Source organism: Podarcis bocagei (genome assembly GCF_964188305.1).
Source record: "Podarcis bocagei genome assembly, chromosome: 8".
Classification (NCBI taxonomy): domain Eukaryota; kingdom Metazoa; phylum Chordata; class Lepidosauria; order Squamata; family Lacertidae; genus Podarcis; species Podarcis bocagei.
The window spans coordinates 79526816-79548204 of record NC_138133.1 but is presented as its reverse complement, the minus strand read 5'-3'; the positions used below and the strand labels follow the sequence as shown (position 1 = coordinate 79548204).

At 48.6% G+C, this 21389-nt stretch overlaps 1 protein-coding gene and 1 long non-coding RNA gene across 2 annotated transcripts in view; one reads left to right on the top strand and one right to left on the bottom strand.

Annotated features, from left to right (window-relative positions):
• The window catches only part of LOC308593180, a 441755-nt gene that overhangs the window by 260796 nt on the left and 159570 nt on the right, over positions 1 to 21389 (top strand). The window lies entirely within an intron of this gene.
• On the bottom strand, positions 3956 to 20731 carry TRIB1 (tribbles pseudokinase 1). The gene is made up of 3 exons (XM_081204909.1): positions 20042 to 20731; positions 16493 to 16785; positions 3956 to 8195 (listed from the first exon to the last, which is right to left on the bottom strand). The coding sequence occupies exons 1-3, from the start codon at positions 20432 to 20434 to the stop codon at positions 7727 to 7729; spliced, it is 1155 nt and encodes a 384-aa protein (XP_081061035.1). The 5' UTR covers positions 20435 to 20731; the 3' UTR covers positions 3956 to 7726.

Sequence of the window (21389 nt, the reverse complement as noted above, 5' to 3'; positions counted from 1 at the left end):
CGATTCCGAGTATATTTCAGGGCAAGATAAAAGGGATTTAAAAGCTCTGCTGCCTCTGTTGGATTAAATGTGCTTGTGGTTGTTGTTTTCCTCCATGCACACACAGAGACATCAAGAGATGATCCTTCGCCTGAGCATTGCTTCATCGAATGACTGAGCCAACCTGGCAGCAGTGGCAGCCAGAAGTGGTGTGATGCCTCACACATGACTGCCGGCTGCAATCATGCCCCCACGCACTTGCTCAACATCGGATGGACATCGGCTTTAAAACATGATGCCTCTAAAGCAAAATCCACCCACAGAGAACCATATTGCACAGCAGTTCCTCGTCTGCAATTACCCATCCTCAACTTTTCTACCTGTGGAGCAACCAAGTGGGAAGTCATGGGAGGGGAGAAAAACTGGACCAAGCTCTCCTTCTCGAATCTAAAGTTGGGAAACCCAGATGCCTACTCAATGTGGTTAGACTGTAACACCCATCAGCTACAGCCAGCAAAGCCAGTGTTCAGGGATGACGGGAGCTGGACCCAACACTGGCTCCCTTCCCTACTTTAGAAAGAAATGTTTTTTGGCATCTCAGTGTTAGCCCTGCTCTCCAGTGGCGTAGCATGGGGGTTACAGGGGGGGCGGCCGCACCGGGCGCAACATCTGGGGGTTAGGGTTAGGGGGCGCAAATCCACGGGTTAGGGGGTGCAAATTACTTGCCTTGCCCCGGGTGCTGACAACCCACGCTACGCCACTGCTGCTCTCTACAGTATGGGGAGACGAGTCTAAAAAGCCCGGGACCCAAATTTTCATGGCCCTTGAGCAGCAATAGTGGCTTATTTACCAGAAGTAAATGACAGTGGTACCTCGGGTTAAGAACTTAATTCGTTCCGGAGGCCCGTTCTTAACCTGGAACTGTTCTTAACCTGAAGCACCACTTTAGCTAATGGGGGCCTCCTGCTGCCGCCGTGCTGCCGGAGCACAATTTCTGTTCTCATCCTGAAGCAAAGTTCTTAACCTGAAGCACTATTTCTGGGTTAGCGGAGTCTGTAACCTGAAGCATATGTAACCTGAAGTGTATGTAACCCGAGGTACCACTGTAATGTATTTAGTGTTAACTTTGGAAGCGTATACTCAATTCTGATCAAACTAAGCATCCTAGAGGACTATATATAGCAGGAGGCCACACCACTAGCATGGTCTAAACTCTGGCCATGCCCCCTTGGGCTGATGAGAGCTGGGGTTCAACCACATTGGGAGTTCCCCGTTCCCCCTGCAGCACAGAGACAGGGCATCCACTTTGCATGCAGAATTTCCAGATTCTTGGTGGACCACAAGCTTAGCTACTTAACACTAATGCTATTCTAGGCTACATCAACAGTAGTGTGCAGATCAAGGGAAATAATAGTCCCGTTCTATTCTGCCTTGGTTAGACCACACCTGGAATACTGTGCCCAATTCTGAGCACCCCAATTTAATAATAATAATAATAATAATAATAATAATAATAATAATAATAATATTTATTTATTTATACCCCACCCTCCCCAGCCAAGACTTGGCTCAGGACGGCTAACACCGAATATAAATACAGTAAAAACATTAAAAACAAAAGAAAACCAAACCAACAGCTGATTAAAATATAAATTAGAATACAGTTTAAAATGCAGCCTCGTTTTAGTGGTAGCCTATAGATCAAAGCCATAAGGGGGGGAAATGTCAAATATTCACTGGGGCCAACTATCCATGCTGGTCCTACATGGGCCAGCAAAAAGAGCCGAGGGAAAATTTATATACAAAATCCCATATAAGGGGTTCCATTAAAAAAAAAAAAATACATGGGGGGGGGGGTAGACTGAGTCCAGCCCAAAGGCCGGGCAGAACAGCTCTGTCTTGCAGGCCCTGCGGAAATATGTCAAATCCCGCAGGGCCCTAGTCTCTTGTGATAGAGCATTCCACCAGATCGGGGCCACAGCTGAAAAAGCCCTGGCTCTGGCTGAGGCCAGCCTAACCTCCCTGTGGCCCGGGACCTCCAAAATGTTTTTGTTTGAAGACCGTACGGTCCTCCATGGGTCATACCAGGAGAGGCGGTCCCGTAGGTACGAGGGTCCTAGGCTGCATTGGGCAATTTAAGGATGTTGACAAGCTGGAATGTGTGCAGATGAGGGCAACCAAGATGATCAAGGGTCTGGCAACCAAACCTTATGAGGAACGGTTGAGAGAGCTGGGCATGTTTAGCCTACAAAAGAGGAGACTGAGAGGAGATATGACAGCCATCTTCAAATATCTAAAGGGCTGTCACCTGGAGGAGGGAGCATGCTTGTTTTCTCCTGCTTGGGAGGATAATCCTTGGGGCAATGGCTTCAAGTTGCAAGAAATGAGATTCCGACTAAACATCAGGAAGAACTTTCTGAGCTGCTTGATAATGGAACAGGCTTCCTCAGGAGGTCATGGACTCTCCTTCCTCGGAGGTCTTTAAGCAGAGGTTGGATGGCCATCTGTCATGGATGCTTTAGCTGAGATTCCTGCATTGCAGGGGGTTGGACTAGATTACCTGTGGGATCCCTTTCAACTCGAAGATTCTATGATTCAATCCCACAAATACGATGAGCCCAGACAGTAGGTGAATCGTCCAGAGATGGACACCACTACTGCGGCTACCATTCGCCTCCAAAACACAGGGGCATCCATGGACCTCTGAAGATCTTAAGCAGGCATCCCCAACCTTCAGCCCTCCAGATGTTTTGGACTACAATTCCCATCATCCCTGCCCACTGGTCCTGTTAGCTAGGGATCATGGGAGTTGTAGGCCAAAACATCTGGAGGGCTGCAGGTTGGGGGCGTCTGATCTTAAGAAAGGTTCAAGCAGGCAGTCCTTTTGATATCTGTCCCCACTTCACGTGTGGTCAGAAGAAATTGGTTGGATGACTCAACTGACTTCCAGCTTGTGCCCATTTTGCCTGCCCTCATTTGCAAGCCTGTTCTGTCCTGCTTCTGCGGGCTTTTCTTCCTTTCACAACTGCACAAATATTTTGCATTTAAGTTGCATGTGTTCTTGTATGCACCTTCCCCTAGGTTTGTGGGCCAGCTAGGTGGCTTATCTCCTAGCAATGGAGATTTTGTTTGGTCTGCGTATATTAAAGACAACCAGCCAAATTCCCAGTTTCCTGGACCATGAGGTGGTACATACACATTCATTATTTTTTTTGTCCATTTACTTCTCCATCAAATGGCCTCAGTCCAGTACAGTGGTACCTTGGGTTAAGTACTTAATTCGTTCTGGAGGTCCGTACTTAACCTGAAACTGTTCTTAACCTGAAGCACCACTTTAGCTAATGGGGCCTCCTGCTGCTGCCGCGCTGCCGGAACACAATTTCTGTTCTCATCCTGAAGCAAAGTTCTTAACTTGAAGCACTATTTCTGGGTTAGCGGAGTCTGTAACCTGAAGCGTATGTAACCCGAGGTACCACTGTATATCTGAAGGAGCTTCTCCACCCCCATCGTTCTACCCGGACACTGAGGTTCAGCACCGAGGGCCTTCTGGAGGTTCCCTCACTGTGAGAAGCCAAGTTACAGGGAACCAGGCAGAAGGCCTTTTCGGTAGTGGCACCCTCCCTGTGGAACGCCCTCCCACCAGATGTCAAAGAGAACAACTACTACCAGACTTTTAGAAGACATCTGAAGGCAGCCCTCTTTAGGGAAGCTTTTAAAGTTTGATGTATTACAGTATTTTAATATTTTTCTGGAAGCCGCCCAGAGTGGCTGGGGAAGCCCAGTCAGATGGGCGGAGTATAAATAAATTATTATTATTATTTTATCATCATCATCATCATTCTTCCATAATGGAACCAAATGCTGTTTATGCACTGACCAGACCCAGACCCGATTTAGCTTCCCCAAGGTGAGGGCCTCATTTGCCTCTAGTCTAGAGCATAACCCTGGGACTTAAAGGAAGAGAAAGACAAGTATCTGTTATGAAACCAGATTTATTAAACCTTTTTGTACAGGAATTCTCTAACATCATCATGTCGATTTTCAAATATGTACATTATTTACAAACATCCAACATAGTGTTATAAGCATGGTACCTACCAATATATACAGATTCATAGGCAAGTTTGTGGATATTTTTTTTCTTTTTTTAAAAAACAACAACAACTGTATCACAGATACAAATATATTAGAGCAATCACCAGAGCTTTAGTGCAATCAAGGTCAAAAATTAAAGTTTCACCTCTAATTCTCTTGATTCTATCAAGTTAGTATTGCCAGCCATTAATTCACATTTAAATGCTCTTTTGAAACCTCGGGCTTTAGGACACTCACACACACCTCTACAGTCATTAAGAAAACACAAAACCGATCAGAAGATGGCAAGACATTATGTGGGAAGGTTCATAGCAGATGAGGTATAAACAGATCACAAGAGCACAGTGGCTCCGCCCTTTTGACAAAGCGAAGCCTTAAGAAATAGTAGGATTCTTAAGCAACGTCCACATTTGGTACTTTGAATTCTGGGCTAAACAGGTATATCCAACCAGCTTTTCCCCACGAAGAATTCTGGGAACTGTAGTCCCATGAGATTAGCAATCTCAAGACAGCCCCAGCAGAAATACATTTCCCAGAGTTCCTTGAAAGGTAAAGGTAGTTTGCTGGTAGCATACCCCCAACGCTGATGAATACATCAGTTTCAGATACGGGATAAAAGTGTTTTTGAAACAAAACCTGGTTGGCGTGTGTTTACACACACACACACACACACACCCTTGCAAGCAAGTCAACAAGAGATGTTAATCCACAGAGCTGTCTGCTAGCCTGTTGACCCACACATTTTTCCACAGGGCACATCAACCGCCTCTGAGAAAGGAGAACCAACTGTCTCCCAAATGAACAAAAGTTTCCCTCTCTAGTTCTCTGGGTGATTTCCAGCTCACCCCGGGGCAAGTACCTATTTGCACAAACCGGAGCAGTCGTCTTTGTCAGGAGGAAGTTCATTACCGCATCCAGGAAGCAAATGCTTATTCAAGTGTATTCATTATTCCACAAGAATTGGAGATACAAAAAACAACCACCACCAGTCACACATGAACATTTAATAAGGGGAAGAGATTTCCAGAGGGAGATTACTCTTGAACAGCCTGATGGGAAGGTGAGGACATTGTTTAGAAGCTTACCGAAATGAGGATTTGTTTTTGTTTTCCTTCTTGTGCAAAAGAGTGGTGCAAGGCATCAGAGAGCAGAGCCCACACACTGCCAACACAAACGTTGTTTCGGTATATGTAATAAGATCGGGCTTCTATTTGCCTCTCAGGTTCAGGTTGGGACACTCTGGGCTGGTGTTTTGGCATTCAGATAGATATCCTGGGCTACTTTTGGAGCGACACCTTCACACAGGAGCGCCAGGCAAGTTCCTTAGGATCATTTGCCTCAGAAACCAAAAATGTCATGTTTTATAGCAAGGATGAGGAAGACCTGTGTCCCTTCAGATAGCTGATGGACTCCAACTCCCACCATCCCAGGCCGGCATAGTCAATGGCCAGGAATGATGGGAATTCCAGTCCAACTGGAGGAGAACCACAGGTTTTCTCTCACCGCTGGTTTAAAGAGCTCAGAGACGTGCAACACCAAGGCCAGAAGTAAGCTTTAAATCTGCACCCACCAAGGACCAATTCTAGCACTCAACGGAGGACACATTCATCAGCCAAGTCAAGGAGATTGCTGCATCTGAGCCAGAAATGTCTCCGCCAACTGCCAGAAGTTCTTCAGGGGCTCGGAAATAAATACCTCCACACCCGTGGGGTGGGGCTGTGTTGTTGCTGGACTACAGCTCCCATCATGCTTGACCACTGGGCTGATGGGAGGGCAGAATATGAAGTTCCCCTTGTGCTACATAGAAACGCTTTTCACTAGAGATGCCAGGGAGCTGTTTTGAGAACGCAAACCACAATTCCTCCTTTACTTGTCTTACGCAATGCGGTCGGTTAGTTCAATGTCGGACCAGAAAGTTCCTGATCAGATGGGAAGATCAAGCCCCATTAAGCCTTGGGCAGGTCCCTACCTCCACCTGTTTGCCTTCAGCATCCCCATCTGCAAATTGGGCACAGCGGTGCTCTGCCTTCCAAGATTATAAGGCTATGTACATAGGTGCCAGCAGCAGTATTGCATCACCTAACAAGTGCACCCCATTTTATGGCTAAGACACCTTTGGCAGAGGGGTTTTTTTTGGGGGGGTGGGGCTAGCTGGCCAATTCAGGTTTTCCGTAACCCTTCGTAAAGGCTTACACACCTCCTTAGAACAGGCATGGCAGAGGAGGAGGAATAGGGCCAAAGGGAGAGAATGTCAAAAGGAAACCTCACCTATAAGGAAGAAATCTGTGAACTGCTCCCCTTAAGGAAGAGTCCGAAAGTCTGCTAAAGAATTGGCTCCAAGGGAAATCAGATGTGGAAGCATTTGGAGACAGAAAGACAAGATTTGCTACCTGCACCGTCACACAAGAGACAGGGGACTCCAAGGTTGTAGGGGCTTTTGTGGCAGTTCAGGAGGCACCAACAGTCCTGATCTCATCAATCAAACAGACATTCCTGGCTTAGGCTGATAATGGGTTAGGAACGGGGTGGTCTGACGTTCAAGCCAATGGCAAAAATCCTCATTGTTTTAAGAGCCCCCGTATTCCAAAGCAAAACAATTCTGGTGCAAAGGCACCCAACCCCCTGTGCCTGTCGACCCAAGTCCACCCCAAACCACTAAAGTCCCAAGAATTCAGAGAGGAGCCCAATTCATCCCACAAGACGCATGGCCAACTTCTACAGCTGCCTGATTTATCCACACCTTGGCCAGCACAAAGCCGTTACAGCTCTGTCGAAAAGCCAACGAGCTACAGTTTAGTTGAGGTTTAGATTTTGAAGTGGGGGGGGGGGAGGGCGAATTTGACAAACCAAGTAATTCCAGGTTAATCGCCTCCTGGAGGGCTGAAAACAGTCAAATGGGTTTCAAGCCGCAAACTCAGAAATGCAGCTAAGAAAAGGAACTGGCAAACTGGAGGCAGAAGGGGGTGATTCTCACGTCAGGAGACGCAAGCTCAAAACCAGTTAGATAATCTTAGCTATAAAAATAGACAATCCAGCTGATTATTATTTTTTGCACCGTGACTATCACAAGCCCCCTGCCTAGCACTTCAAGAACTGTGCCTGCATTCTCTCTTACATCACCAGTGGGGAGATTCTGTAATCTAAGCCAGCCCAGAGCCCTGTCACTTTGATGGATGAGAGACAGAGCAATCCAGTTGGCCCTTCTGTAGTTTCTACAACAATATAACCTTGCCTGCAGAACAAGACTGTGTGGATCTGAACATGGAACCAAGAAGCTACAAGGTGTTTTGCTTTTTCTTGAAAAGCCAGCCAACAAAGATTGCAAACTTCAGACTGCTTGTTCCAGACAGCCCTGTGTGTAAAATTCCCCACTGAAGTTCAGAGCAAACTTTCAAAGTCACAGCCTAGAAGTCCCAGGCCGAAACGCGTTTTGCAAAAAAGGTCCATTTGCTCCAGAGTAAGTCCCACAGGGATCCAAATGGGAATTCGTGAAGCAGGCGAAGGATGTCAATCTCCTACTTGCAAGGGTACTACTGTCCTGACCGCAGCTCAATTTTTGGGAAGGACCACAGAAAACGAAGACAGAGGCTAGAAATTCAAGACTGCAGGAGAGTGTGAGAGGCTTCTTGTCCCCCGAGGCAAAAACCCAGAGCTAGCAAAAGAAGGAGCTAATGTCATCGTCCTCGTTGGATTTCTCAGGAACAACCTGATCGGAGGGTCTCATGTCCTGGTTGGCGTAACCAGATTCCAAAACAGAGTCAAACCAAGGATGGAGCAAGATTTCTGGAGCTGCGAGTCTCTCAGAGGGCTCCCTCCTGAGCAGGCTTTGGATAAGGCAACGAGCTTTGGGAGAGACGTGGTCCGGGATGCAGAACTGTCCGCGCCGGATTTTAGAAAAGAGGGCAGTAGGGTCCGAGTCATGGAAGGGGTAACGTCCCACGAGGAGGGTGTATAGCATGACTCCTAAGCTCCAGACGTCAGCCGACTTGCCGGAATAAGTCCCCATCGTGTTAAGGATCTCTGGGCTGACGTAAGCTGGGCAGCCGTGCTTGTCCGACAAGGCATCGTCCTCCCCTTTGATGATGTGTGTGTCCTCCAAGCTTTCGAGCCGGAGCTGCGTCCTGGAGAAGAGGAAAGAGATGGAGGCATCAGTTACCAAGCAAGGCCAGGTACTGGCACAGAGGAGGAAAGTTGACCGGGGGGTGGGGAAAATGGCATCATTGCATGCAGGAGCTCTCAGTTTCAATCCCAGAGATGTCCCGGTAGGGCTGGGACAGTCTGCTGTCTGAAACCTTGGACAGCTGCTTCCAGTCAGTACAGACAATACTGAAGGGACTTTTAATCATATGTGGTGGGAATGTAGAGAAGTTAAAAAAAAAAGGGAAATGATATATAATGAATTGGGAAAAAAAAATGTTTAAAATGACATTTGTAAAAGAAACCAGAAGCATTTCTGTTAGGGATTGTAGGACAAGACCTGCCAAGAAAAACAAAGAATTTATTTATGTATGCTACAACAGCGGCAAGAGTCTTGATAGCACAAGGATGGAAGAACGAGGAAGCCCCGACAATAGAAGAGTGGCAAGAAAAACTGATAAGCTAAATTGAGTTGGCTAAATTGACATACAAACTGCGGGACAAGGACAACTGTGACTTTAAGGAAGAATGGGAACTTTTTACAAATTATCTAAAAAGACAACAAAATGAACTGGACTCCTTGGCAGGTTTTGAATAAACACACACAAATTTATTGGTTGATAACATGATAGATAGACAAGCCAAGGATACGTATAATTTTATAACATGCAGAGAATACTATGTGCAGAGAAATCAGAGAGAGGGGCTGAGGGAAGTTTTTGGTGGGGGGGAAGGAGGGATGGAAGGGGGGAAGGGGGGAAATAATGTATGTGATTATATGGTTTGATAATTTGTTATGCTGAAATTGCTTAATAAAAAGATTTTTTTTAAAAAAGACAATACTGAGCTAGATGGACCAATAAGACAGTTTCCCTAGTCGCTTTTCCACACGAGGGCGAGCAAAATGGGTCACAAGACAAGGACAGAAACACAAGGAAGGCACGCCAACACGTAATTTCAACAAAGGGTCCAGCAATGGTGGTGGACTCCTTCATTGTATGTTTTTAAGCAGAGGCTGGATATGAGAGGCTTCAATTGAGATTCCTGCATTGCTCTACACTTCTCTCAACCTATCAGATCTCAAAATACATGAACCAGAGTCAGGGATGATAACATAACCAAGAGCCAGTTCCTCAAGAATGGCAAGTGTAGGGAATTGGCAAACAGTTTCGTCACATCCTGGAGATAAGAACCGCCCCCTTCCCAAATGACAGCGACTATGTTGTATCCTGGGACACGGGTGGTGCTGTGGGTTAAACCACAGAGCCTAGGACTTGCCGATCAGAAGGTCGAGGGTTCGAATCCCCACAACAGGGTGAGCTCCAGTTGCTCGGTCCCTGCTCCTGCCAACCTAGCAGTTCGAAAACCCGTCAAAGTACAAGTAGATAAATAGGTACCGCTTCAGTGGGAAGGTAAATGGCATTTCCGTGCGCTGCTCTGGTTCGCCAGAAGCGGCTTAGTCATGCTGGCCACATGACCCAGAAGCTTTACGCTGGCTCCCTCAGTCAATAAAGCGAGATGAGCGCTGCAACCCCAGAGTCGGCCACGACTGGACCTAATGGTCAGGGGTCCCTTTACCTTTATGTTGTATCCACGACCTATACCAAAAATGGAAGACTTGCTCAAAACTTTTAGATTAAGGATCTAATTCTGTGTGTTCAGAATTAAGTCCTACGGAACTCAGTGAGGGTTACTCCCAGGGTAAGTGAGCTTAGGTTTGCAGCTTCCACCGATCAGAAACCATTACACACAAACCGCTGCGGAAAGGTTTCTGCATGTCGTGCTCATCATTGGTTGACTGTAGCATCAAGAAGTGACTCAAGCTATGATGAATGGGACGCCTCAGATCACAGACCACAGACAGAACTTTCATGATCACCCACCAAATGAAAACACAAAGGCAAGGCTTTTTGACTGAGACAAGTCACACGCTCCGGGAGAGGAGAGATTATTTATGCACGTGAAGGAATGAGCTGGACGGGAGTATAGTTCCTGATGTCAACACAATGAGACAACTGAGCCACTGAGGACCACTTCAATGGTGCAGGGCAATTTCCCTGGGCAAATAATATATCAGAGAAACACACTGCGAAGACACTCACAGACATCACTCTGTGACTGCCACACCTACCGATGCCAGCACTCAGGTGACACAACTCGGTAGGTGAAGCACAAGACTCGTGCTCTCGGGGTTGTGGGTTTGAGCAAAAGGTTTTTGCATTGCAGGGGATTGGACCAGACGCCCCACGTGACCCCTTCTGAATCTCCAATTCTACAAGAACATTACTCGTTTGCTCCGGCCTTGAGGATTTCAGTGCGACGATGCCAAATTCACAGGGCAGAGATCCTGGGCTGAAGCCAGCCGAGCCCCAGTGACGTCAAGCCTTAACTGGCTGGTGGATCGCAGCCAAAACCCACATCCCTTTTGTTCCTGATATAGTCACAACACTTTGGGCTCAGATACGCATTGCCACCACACACACAAACACACACACATACAAACGGGCCTTGCAGGGTATATACCCTGCTTTTAAGCAACACCCCATTTCCCAGAGGTTTTCACAATTTAAGTTGCTGTTTTTTACGTTAAGTTGGTTAGATATTCTCTGGCTCCTGCAGGGCTCCCTGCTCAGTAAGCCTTCCTTACAGTTTTGTTGGCCTGTAAAATGCATTGATTTGCTCGCTGTCCTCAGGGTGACCTTCCTGTCCTCTAATGCAAAAGATTCCTCTCCCTTCCCTCCCCAACTCCACCGGATGGTTTTCTAAGTGGAAAATATGACTCAACCTACCCTCGCCTGCCCTCCCACTGCCTGGCGGGGCATCCAAACTCTGCACCTGTGCTTGCCAGGCTAATTGCTTAACCCTCTGATTACCAAACAGGGAAGCACATGATATGCTCCCTGCGCAACGCTTCGGTTTCCAAATTCACAGCACTGGATGCAAGCTGCTATTTTGGCTAGCGGTTGTTGGGGGGGGGGTGTTTGCTTTTCTCTGCAGGACAACTTGTCATTTCTGCTGCGAAACTATAAATCTGCAAGCAGGGAGGGCAGAGAATTATTTGGCTACAAGGCTCCAGTCTCGATTTTTGCTCACCAGGGCGATGGTTCGTACATGCATGCCCCCTGGCCCTTAAGTGTTATTCAGCAGCTGATGACTTGGGAGCAGAATGCGTGATCCAGTTTCACTTTTTGTGGGGGGGTTGGGCTAGGGGGCACACTGGGTGAAAATGCAGGCTCCGTTTGTGGCGCTTTGATCATTCCGGCCACCCCATAATGCTCACGCTCAGCACTTCCATAAATAAGATCAGAGAGGGTTTTTTTTTTAAAAAAAGAAAAAATCCACAGTCTGCTCTGCAATTGATTGGTATACATGGCACACAATTTGAACTCACTTCCTAGGGCAGATGCCAAGCCCTGCAATAGATTACTAAGTCCTTTCGACCCCTCAAAAAAAAATTACACTCACTACCAAACCAAATAGCATTAATAATAATAATAATAATAATACTCTGGGTGGCTTCCAACAGGTATAAAAACTTAACAAACTATCTCTCAAAGTTCCTCGCTCTGCAATGTCAGGCCCCCTCCCTCCAAACAAACGAAACTAGATTGCATGCAGAAGCCCCCAGATTCAATTCCCAGGATCTCCAGTTAGCGTGCTGGGGGGGGGGGCACACCCTGCCTGAAATCCTGGACAGCTGCTGCCAGTCAGTGTAGACAGTACTGAGTATAAGTCAGATTCCTGTTTTCTGAGATTTACTGTGGTGTTTATTGTGGGGCGGCTGTACGAAATCAGAACTTATGAAATGCAACCGCCACCTCTTTCGTACAGTGGCTGGAAGCCTCCAAAATGGCTAGAAGCTCGCTTCCCTGTGTCTCAAGCCTCCTTTAGATGGCATTGCACACGGGAAAGACGTGATATTCTGTACCAAGAAAGCAATGTGGGCAAATTGAATGCAAAAAAGGAGCCTTGCAAACAAGCTGCCCTTCAGGAACTGCTCTGCCAGGCTGAACCAAAACTTCCTTATTCCTGTCCAGGAGCAGATTCTCCCACCTGTTTGGAGGTTACTATGTGGGGTGCCTTGAAGCAGATCAGAGAATCCAGGGGTTATATGTTTGAAACGCAGGAGAACCAAAACCTGCGGGAGCTTAACAGCCACCTTTACGAAGGAGAAACCATCGGAATGATGCACAGTCATAAACATCACCCCAGCGCAGGCTGCAATTTGCACACTCCCTAAGATCCAACAGCTGACTATGGCATCACTTCAAAGTAATGCGTGGATTGCAGCCCTCAAGTGTGAAACTGTTTCTGCTGATGTCAAAAGCAGAACTCCCACAGAGTTCAAATGGGCTGGAGTTTCACACCTATTCCGGGCTGCCCACATAACACCCAACTGCAGGTTATCTTCAAAGAGTTTTGCAAAACCTGCCAACACTTTAGCAGCAGCAGCATCCTCTGCTCCTCATTTTCAGTTGTATGCATATATATTTATAACACATACAGAGAGAGACAGATGAGGCTCCATGCTTCTTGCACCACCTTTAAACAGTCGACCCCTTCCCATGGCCTGTATACACACAGTGAAAACTGCATCAATCCCGTGGACAACAGTACGCCAGGTCTGCAAAAAGAAGCAGAGCAAAGCAACCAGGTATGGATTGCAAGGCTGAGCACCGTTTGGGAATCAAGAGCTGGTTTCTAGAAGATGTGCTCTCTCTCCAGCGTTAGAAATTTGCCAGGCGCATTTTGCACCTGGCTATCGGCCATTCGCCACCAAGCGAAGGCACCCAATGACTCTGCCATCTGGAAATGCGTGCCTGGGGATCCTTGGATCCTGACTGTTTTCTGCACGCTAAAGACACATCCTGCAGAATCCTATCCCTAATTTTATCTGCACAATCAGAAGGAATTTCAGGAGCTGAAAAGTCATGTTGAAAAATACAACGTTTGAGCCGCCTGGCCACAAAATGGCAACTGGGCATTGTGTTTTGGCACCTGTAACCTTGGTTTAAGTGGCTATTTGGCGCCTAGCTTATATATCGGAGTTTCTATGAAGATGATGGACTTTTCGGAGCGAGCCGACCTCACCGGAAGAGTCCGCGACCAGAAGGAATGAAGGAAATTCAAAGACTATTTAGTTAAATATGCTAAGATAATTTAAATAGAAATACTTGCAAACACCAGATAGGCTCAGGATTTGAATATGTGATGTTATAGAATAACATGTTTAAATTTAATATGAAAAGAAAAAAATTGATTCAAGTAAATTTTATGAGAAATTTGTTTTGGAAAACTGTTACAATGATATATATTGAAACTCAGCCAGGGGGATTTGAGGAAGTCACGTAACAATGTTATTAAGAGTGGAATAATTACAGTTAGGATTTATGTTTATAAATTTTGGAAAATCAATACATTTTTTGAAAAAAAAAAGATATATATCTCAGAGTTTCTAATATTGGCTCTCCCCCACCAACCCCATACAAATCCCTCCCTGAGCATACGTACAGCTATGGGTAACTGGACAATCATGGGACTGAGAGTAATCCCAGCCGTGTCTCTGCTTCCAGTAGCTTGTGTCACGTGACAACTGCAATAACACAAAGCCTGGCCAACCCTGGATAGTTAACTACATGCCTGTTCAAATGCAATGGAAAGCCATGCTCTAGGGAAAGGAGGGTGGGGGGAGGAATCTGTGTTGGACTGCGGACACAGGAGTTGTTGCACTTTGCTGAGGCTCACCCCCAACCATTGTTCTGAGAGCGCCAGCGTTGTGTCAGCATCAGACCCATGGGATCTGACTGCATAGCTTGACTCCTGAATATCAGTACTGCCTTGAACAATTCATCGCAAGTACACACTGTGCCAACTGCAACCCATTTCTCTCGCTTCACCACCCCCAGCCAACACAATTCTCATTCACGGTCCGTGCCCAAATGTAAACCATTTGAATATGCAATACTTAAGAATTGCACCAAGGTGTAATTTGCTGCCGTCCTGCCAGACACCTAGCCCTGTAATCTCAACGAGACCTGGAGTAACACATGACCCAGCGCAACCCACAAACCAGCTGAGCCAGTCTCCGCACACCTGAACCAATGACCCACCTCAACAAAATCAAGGCAAAGCTTTTCAGATTCTACATGGTTTAAGTCCAGCTGAGTTCAGGGGAGCTCTCGCTTACAGGTCGAACTTGAGAAAGCCCCCTCTCAGTCCTGATCAGTATTCCTTTGCTTGCAAAGGAAGCAGCTTAGGAGCAACTTCACAGATGGAAACCTCCCTACAAAGGGGTGCCACGAGGTAATGCATCGTCCACAAACACCACGCAAGATTTAATTTCATCGCAGAGGCATGCAGATTGGGAAATCAGGATTTGGCAAAGAAATCCCCGACTTTGGTACGTGCCATCTGCACATATGATGGAATGTATGTTTTCTCCCACACCTAAATAAAATTGTCGGAATCTTGGCGGTCCCCATCTAAAGCTGGAAGACTCAACGCACTACTCTGGCAGATGGATAGCTCAGCTGGTTAGAGCATGGTGCTGATGACGTCAAGGTTGCAAGTTCAACCCCCCCATGAGATACTTGCCTATTCCTGCATTGCAGGCAGCGGTTAGATCAGGCATGGCCAAACCTGGCCCTCCAGATGTTTTGGGACTACAACTCCCACCATCCCTAGCTAACAGGACCAGTGGTCGGGGATGATGGGAATTGTAGTCCCAAAACATCTGGAGGGCCAAGTTTGGCCATGACTCGACTAGATGATCCCTCCCAACTCTACAATTCCACAATTTCCCTGGACGGCGGGATGTAGCACAAATAACAAATTCATTGAGTTATGATAAAGAACAGCCCCCAAGAGGCCAAGATCCAAAGAACAACTCAGTTAGCCCACTACACCAGCACCGGATTCAGGAACTGTGTGGGGCGTCAATTTGCTTTAGCTGCTGAGCGTAGAATCAAAATCCAAGTAGAAGAAGAAGAAGAAGAGTAGTTTGGATTTGATATCCCGCTTTATCACTACCCGAAGGAGTCTCAAAGCGGCTAACATTCTCCTTTCCCTTCCTCCCCCACAACAAGCACTGTGAGGTGAGTGGGCTGAGAGACTTCAAGAAGTGTGACTGGCCCAAGGTCACCCAGCAGCTGCATGTGGAGGAGCGGAGACGCGAACCCGGTTCCCCAGATTACGAGACTACCGCTCTTAACCACTACACCACACTGGCTCTCAAACTAGGCAGACATACAGTAAAATAATACTCTAGATCCCTTGCCAGAAACAAGACAGATGTTTATATAACATAACTAATGTGGTGCAAAGGCAAAGAGGGTGAGCTTTGAACCAGGAAGTCCAAAGTTCAGATCTCTTGACTGCCATATACACAAACCAACTGGCTTGGGTACGCTCCCGTTTTTATTTTGGGTATAAAACTACAGGGTTGTTGCACAGATTAATGTGATAGTGACACCTGCAGCAGCCAATGTGGTGGCCTCTGTATGTTACTGGGAAACAACTGCCATCACCACAGATCATCAGCCTCCCCGGCTGGGGCAGATGGAAGCGGGGATTGAGAAAACACCTGATGTTTCTTATTATAAAGGAAGTGCTCTAAGATATTCTGAAGACAAAAATGTATAGCGAAAAAGAGGACATGATGGTGGAACCTACACACATATAAAAAAACGCTTTGAAAACGCTTTATTTGAAAACATTTTTAAAAATGCATCCAATTCTGCATAGCTCACTTTCACCATCTAGAGTCACATTTGTATACTGCAGTTTGCAATGCCTTTAAAACGTTTCACTTGCAGTTGTGTAGCTGAGTCCTACGACGACTTGGCCCCCACCAAAACTTCCTTTGGCTCAACAGACCAGTCAAACCTTCTCTCCTAAAGAGGCTTCTATGCCAATACAGGTACGCAACTTGCAGCCAGTGGACCAAACCTGGCCTTGCAACCACCAGCTACAGAGCAGAGGGGTGCGAATACAGGGAATGCAGGAATCTGGCATGCGTTTGATGAGTAAGGCATTTGATCCTCCTAGCAACAGGTTTCCAAGCGAGGGAAGCCCCAGCTCCACCTTGAGACGCTGGGTCTTGAACCTGGGACCTTCTGCATGCAAAGCAAATGTTCTGCCACCAAGGAATGCCCATTCCCCTGCAAAGCCCTGGGGGGGGGGGAAGTCATGGCTTTTTTGCCCTCCACCCAAACTAGCTGAAGAAGGAGCTCTCCCCAGAGTGTACGGGGAATGTTAAGACAACCACGAACCCCTTGCTCACCTTTCTTCACTAGAAAACACAAACTTCCTGAGCTTGAGGTCCCCCAGCACAATGGCGGACTGGTGGCAGTGGGCAACCGCCGAGACGATTTGCTTAAAGAGACTGGCCGCCTCCTGCTCTGGAAGACGCTTGCAGCTCCTGACGTAGGAATGCATGTCGCCAAAGTCCTTATCGAAGAAGACGTAGGCTTTCGTCTCCCCGAGAATCACTTCCACGATCCCGGTGATGTTTCTGTGCGACGGTAGCTGGATGTAAGGGCGGATCTTCTCCTGGTAGTGTTTGAGGGGGAAGACCTGGAAAAAGAGGACCAAGGGGTTAGAGAACGGGGATTCGCCAAAGAGGTTTTCATACAGACAAAATCTAAGTTGATGGACATAGCTTGAAACATCCACCTCCTTCAAGCAGCAGTGGAGAACTTGTGGCCTTCCAGATGTTGTGAGACTACAACTCCCATCCTCCTTGACTGTTGGCCATGGCTGATGGGAGTTGTAGTTCAGCAACCTCTGGAGGGCCAAAGGTTCCCCTATCCCTGTTTTAAAGCATTAGAAATCAAAGAGGGAGCAGGTGGCACAAATTGCAGAGAAGGAGGAGTGACACACTGTTTAAAAGGGGCAGAGAATGGGAAGTCGGGAGGGTGATTATTTTTTTAAAAAAAGAATTATACATTTTCTTAATGTTGTCTGTTGAGATAAATGGATTTCAATGAAATGCACAAGGGTTTGCGTGCTGATAAATTCATGGACCATGGCATGCATATCAACAGCTACCAGCCAGAAGAACTGGAGAGCTTCCACTTGGGAGTGGCTGTATATCTAGAATTGTTACTGGAAAGAGGTGTGCCCATCCAGAGACATCTGGTTGGCTGCTGATGGAATCGGAAGGCTGAACTCATCTAGACCAGGGTTTCCTAAACTTGGGTCCTCCTGCTGTTTTTTGGACTACAATTCCCATCATCCCTGACCACTGGTCCTGCTAGCTAGGGATGATGGGAGTTGTAGTCCAAAACCAGTTGGAAACTCAAGTTTGGGGAAACCCACAAAGTAGTATCATCCCCAGACCCAAGGCATTTGCATAGCCACACCCCTTTCTGTCCCACGCCAGCTTGAAACGCCGGCCAATTCCTAGTTCTGCACACTCACAATTACTGAAGAGAAAGGAAACCCCATTTTCAGCACCAACACCAAGCTGGACACCCTGCCAGAAACTTCCTGAAAGCAAAGCGCCCAAGTTACGTGTGAGCTCAGTTCCCGAGGCTTCTCTGCCAGCCCTGAAAAAGTACCTCTGGGTATGCAGTGGGAAAGAGAGAGAGAGAGGAGCTGGGAGAGGCATTTAAAACCCTCCACCCTCCAATCTGTCTGCGGTGATTCAGACAAAGGCGATGGCGACCGAGCTCCCATTTCGGAGCATGCCAAACTCTGAGCAAGGGAAGGAGAGGATTAAAAGCCTCTCTCATGCTTTATTCACAGATGTTTTGCAAGACTTTGGGCATGTTCTCCGGCTGACCTGCAAGGGCTCTGCTGGGTTACTCACATCCTAGGCCTGACTGGAAACTGTGACGTACACACAGAGTGTCATCATTCCAGTCCAGGCAACCCGGCAAGAGACTCCTCACCGTGGGAGCCCCAACGTCCTCTCCTCCCTTCCCAACTTAACTCCCTGTCCATGTCATTTCAGCTGTCTCCAGTTACTGCAAACGAGAAGTGTACGGAAAATTAACAGTCACCGAATTGTAGAGTTGGAAGGGGTCTCTGGGTCCATCTGGTCAAAGCCCCTGCAATGCAGGAATCTCAACTAAAGCATCCATCAGTGGCTATTGGCCCTTATTGCTCTAGTATCAGAGGTGTTTATGCCAGGCTGCATACAGATCATACATTTAAAGCACATTCTTTCCCTCAAATTATTCTAGGTACTGAGGCTTAGCTTCCACTGAGCTACAATTTGCAGCAATCCTTAAACCGGTGAGTCCAGTCACAATCTGTCTATCAATGGCCTGGTTGAGCTATTCCAATGGAAAGAGATTTCTTGCTTGGGGGAGATCTGTGGGGCTGCTTGCAAAGCTCGATTAAAAGATCCTTGCAGTCTGACCTCCTAGGAACTTTCACAAGCAGAAATAGGTCAGAACTGCTACGATAAAGTAAACCAAGGAGCAGCAAACTAAGCCGTGTTGCTACTAATTTGGCATGCAATATCCACTGAAACCTTGGGCACATTTTCTCTGTCCCCTGCCGCTTAACAAAGCCTAAATAGGGGTAAGTGAAATACATGATTATTCTCCCCATGTTAATTCCTGCCTCCTTCCCTCCCCCACTTCCGTCATCTGCCCTGTACCGAATCTTGTCCTTTCATATTTTCTAAAATCTGTCGAAGAGACCTGTGTAACTCAAAAGCTTGCCTCCCAGTTTGAAGATGAAATAAAACGCATCTCGCTTGTTCCAGGCTATGCAACTGTTAAGTGCTGCAATCATCCAGGGACTTGCTCCAGAACCATCTCATTTATTTTAATGGGTTTGCTGCAGAGCGAGCAAGTGCGGGAAGGCCGTCCAGGTCTCCACAACTGCACCTCCTATGAGAGAGCCCGCAAACAGCAGGTGGCAGCAGTAAACCCCATCTCTCCAGCTACTGCCCTGTTCAAAGAGACTGGGGGAATATTCAAGGACAGGGTGAGTGTGCGCGTTTTATTTAAAGAGCTGAGGACACCTCATGGAAAACTTGGAAAGCTCTGCTAGTCTCAGCCAATTCCTGCTTGCGTACTATTCTGCAGGAGGGAAGCGGAAAACAGAGGAGGATGACGGAGGAGAAACTTAACCCTTCTTTGTCAAGTGTGGGGAATGTTTCCAGATGGCTTCCAACCCCCCCCCCCAAAAAAAAACCTAACGCGGAGAAATCCAGCCCTGGTCTCTGCACGGATCTCCACAAAAAGAACACAATCTAAGGTTGCAAAGTTCTGCCGGCTCAGTGCAGCCCCGACCTAATTCGTCTACATCATGTTTTGCAGATATTTGCCTGCTGGTACCATCATTACATAAATCCAGCGCCCACTACGATCCTATTTCCCTTCACAAGCCCATTCTTACACGCGTTTACTCGGAAAGAAGCCCAAACCACGCTCAATGGCACTGACTCGCGAGAAAGCGCGTCTAGGCATCCACATCCTTTCGGATCACGGGAATTCCAGGAACGTGTGGAGCCTATGAGCTTGCCAGTGGGTCACCAATTCGTGTTGTTTCAAATTCTGCCCCCAACCTTCCACCTCGCGCACAAGAGTCCCTATCCACGCGCCACTTAACCCGAGATTCTGATTCAGAAGACCCGATTCGGCTCGCGTGTGAAAACACCGGATTTTCAAGACTATTACGCACGCTTTCCTCAAGGTAGCCAAGTTCCACTGAAGTTTACTCAATGGAGCTTGCTTCCTTCCTTCCGAGCGCAATCGCCGACGGCGCGGCCGAGGCTGGCCGGTCCCCCTGCTTTCCAAGGCGCAGAGGGGACTCCCCCCAAACACGACGAAAGGGTCGGACGCCCGTCCGAAGCGTCCCCGGCGGCGCTTACCTTGCAGCGCAGCTCCCGTCCGGTGTTGATGTCGAGCGCCCTGGAGACGTGATCCCGGTCGGGCAGGGGCAACAAGAGGTAACCGGCGACCAGGCTGGGGCCTTGCGCGCTGCCGTTCCCTCCGGGGGTGCCCGCAACCGAGCCGCCACCTCCGGGGGCCGGAGAGACCGGCCCGCAAGGCGATCCGGGCGCGCTGAAGCAATCGTGGGGCGCCGCCGCGCTGGAGCAGTCGACGGCGAGGCGAGCGCACTTGGCGGCGGGCGGCGCGTCCTCGGCGCCGTCGTGCAGCAGGAGCCGCTTGGCGGGCGAGCACCGGCAGCGAGGGCCTCCCGCGCCGGCTGCCGGCGGGTGCAGGAGCACGGCGGGGCTACGGGGCTCGAGCTGGCGGCTCATGGAGCTGGCGGGCGGCGGCGATCCGAGCGCGGTGTGGCGCGCGAAGCCGGGAACAAGGCGGCCAAGGAAAGCGGCTCCGGCTGCTGCTGCTGCTGCCCAATTAATTGTCCTTCTGCGGCTGATTCAGGCGACCTCCTCCGCTCCGAGGGAAGCAGCGCTCCCGGCCGAGGCTTGTGCAATGCCGTCCAGCAGCCTGGCGCGCATCCCCTCCTGCTCTCCTCCTCCCTCGATGGAGAGCGCCCGGCCGCAACTGCAGGCGCGCCCCTCCGCTCACCATCTGCCGGCAGCGCGGCCAAACTCCCGGGAGCTCATCAAAGTTCCCCGTGACGCAAGGGGAAGCGGGCGGGGCCTCGGGGAGCCCGGCCTCCCATTGGCGGCCTCGGCCCCATTCAGCACGGCAGCAGCCGACGGAGCGAGTAAAAAAGGGAAGAGAGCCGAGCGATCTCCAGCCAAGCAACGTGAAGAACCCGCGAGGAGAGAGGGAGCGCCTTTGTCACTCGCCTGGGGCGCACCGGGGCGCTTCAGTACGGCGCGGGGTGGCGGTTAGAGCACTGGGCTGGGAGATCGGGGTTCAAGTCCCCCCCGATCAAGCTGGGAAAAGTTGGAGAGCAGTGGAAGAAACGCTCAAAGGCAGCAGCCTTCTCCGACGTTGCATTCGGGCCCCGAGCGCGACTTGCAATGGGTGCGAGAAGCCGCCGGCTGCTCTGGAGGGAAAGTCTCGTCAGTCTCGTGTCGTCATCCCACCACGGCCACCCATGCCCTCCACGTTTTCCCAATCTTAAATTCAGTTCTCCACATTCAGCCATGAATAATAGAAAGGGAGAACTGCAAAGTTGGAAGGGAAGCCCGAAAAACATCTCCAGTCCAACCCCCTGCAATGCGCAGGGAATCGAACCTGCAACCTTGGCGTCACCAACTGAGCTATCCAGATGCACATTTGCACATCAGTTTTGGA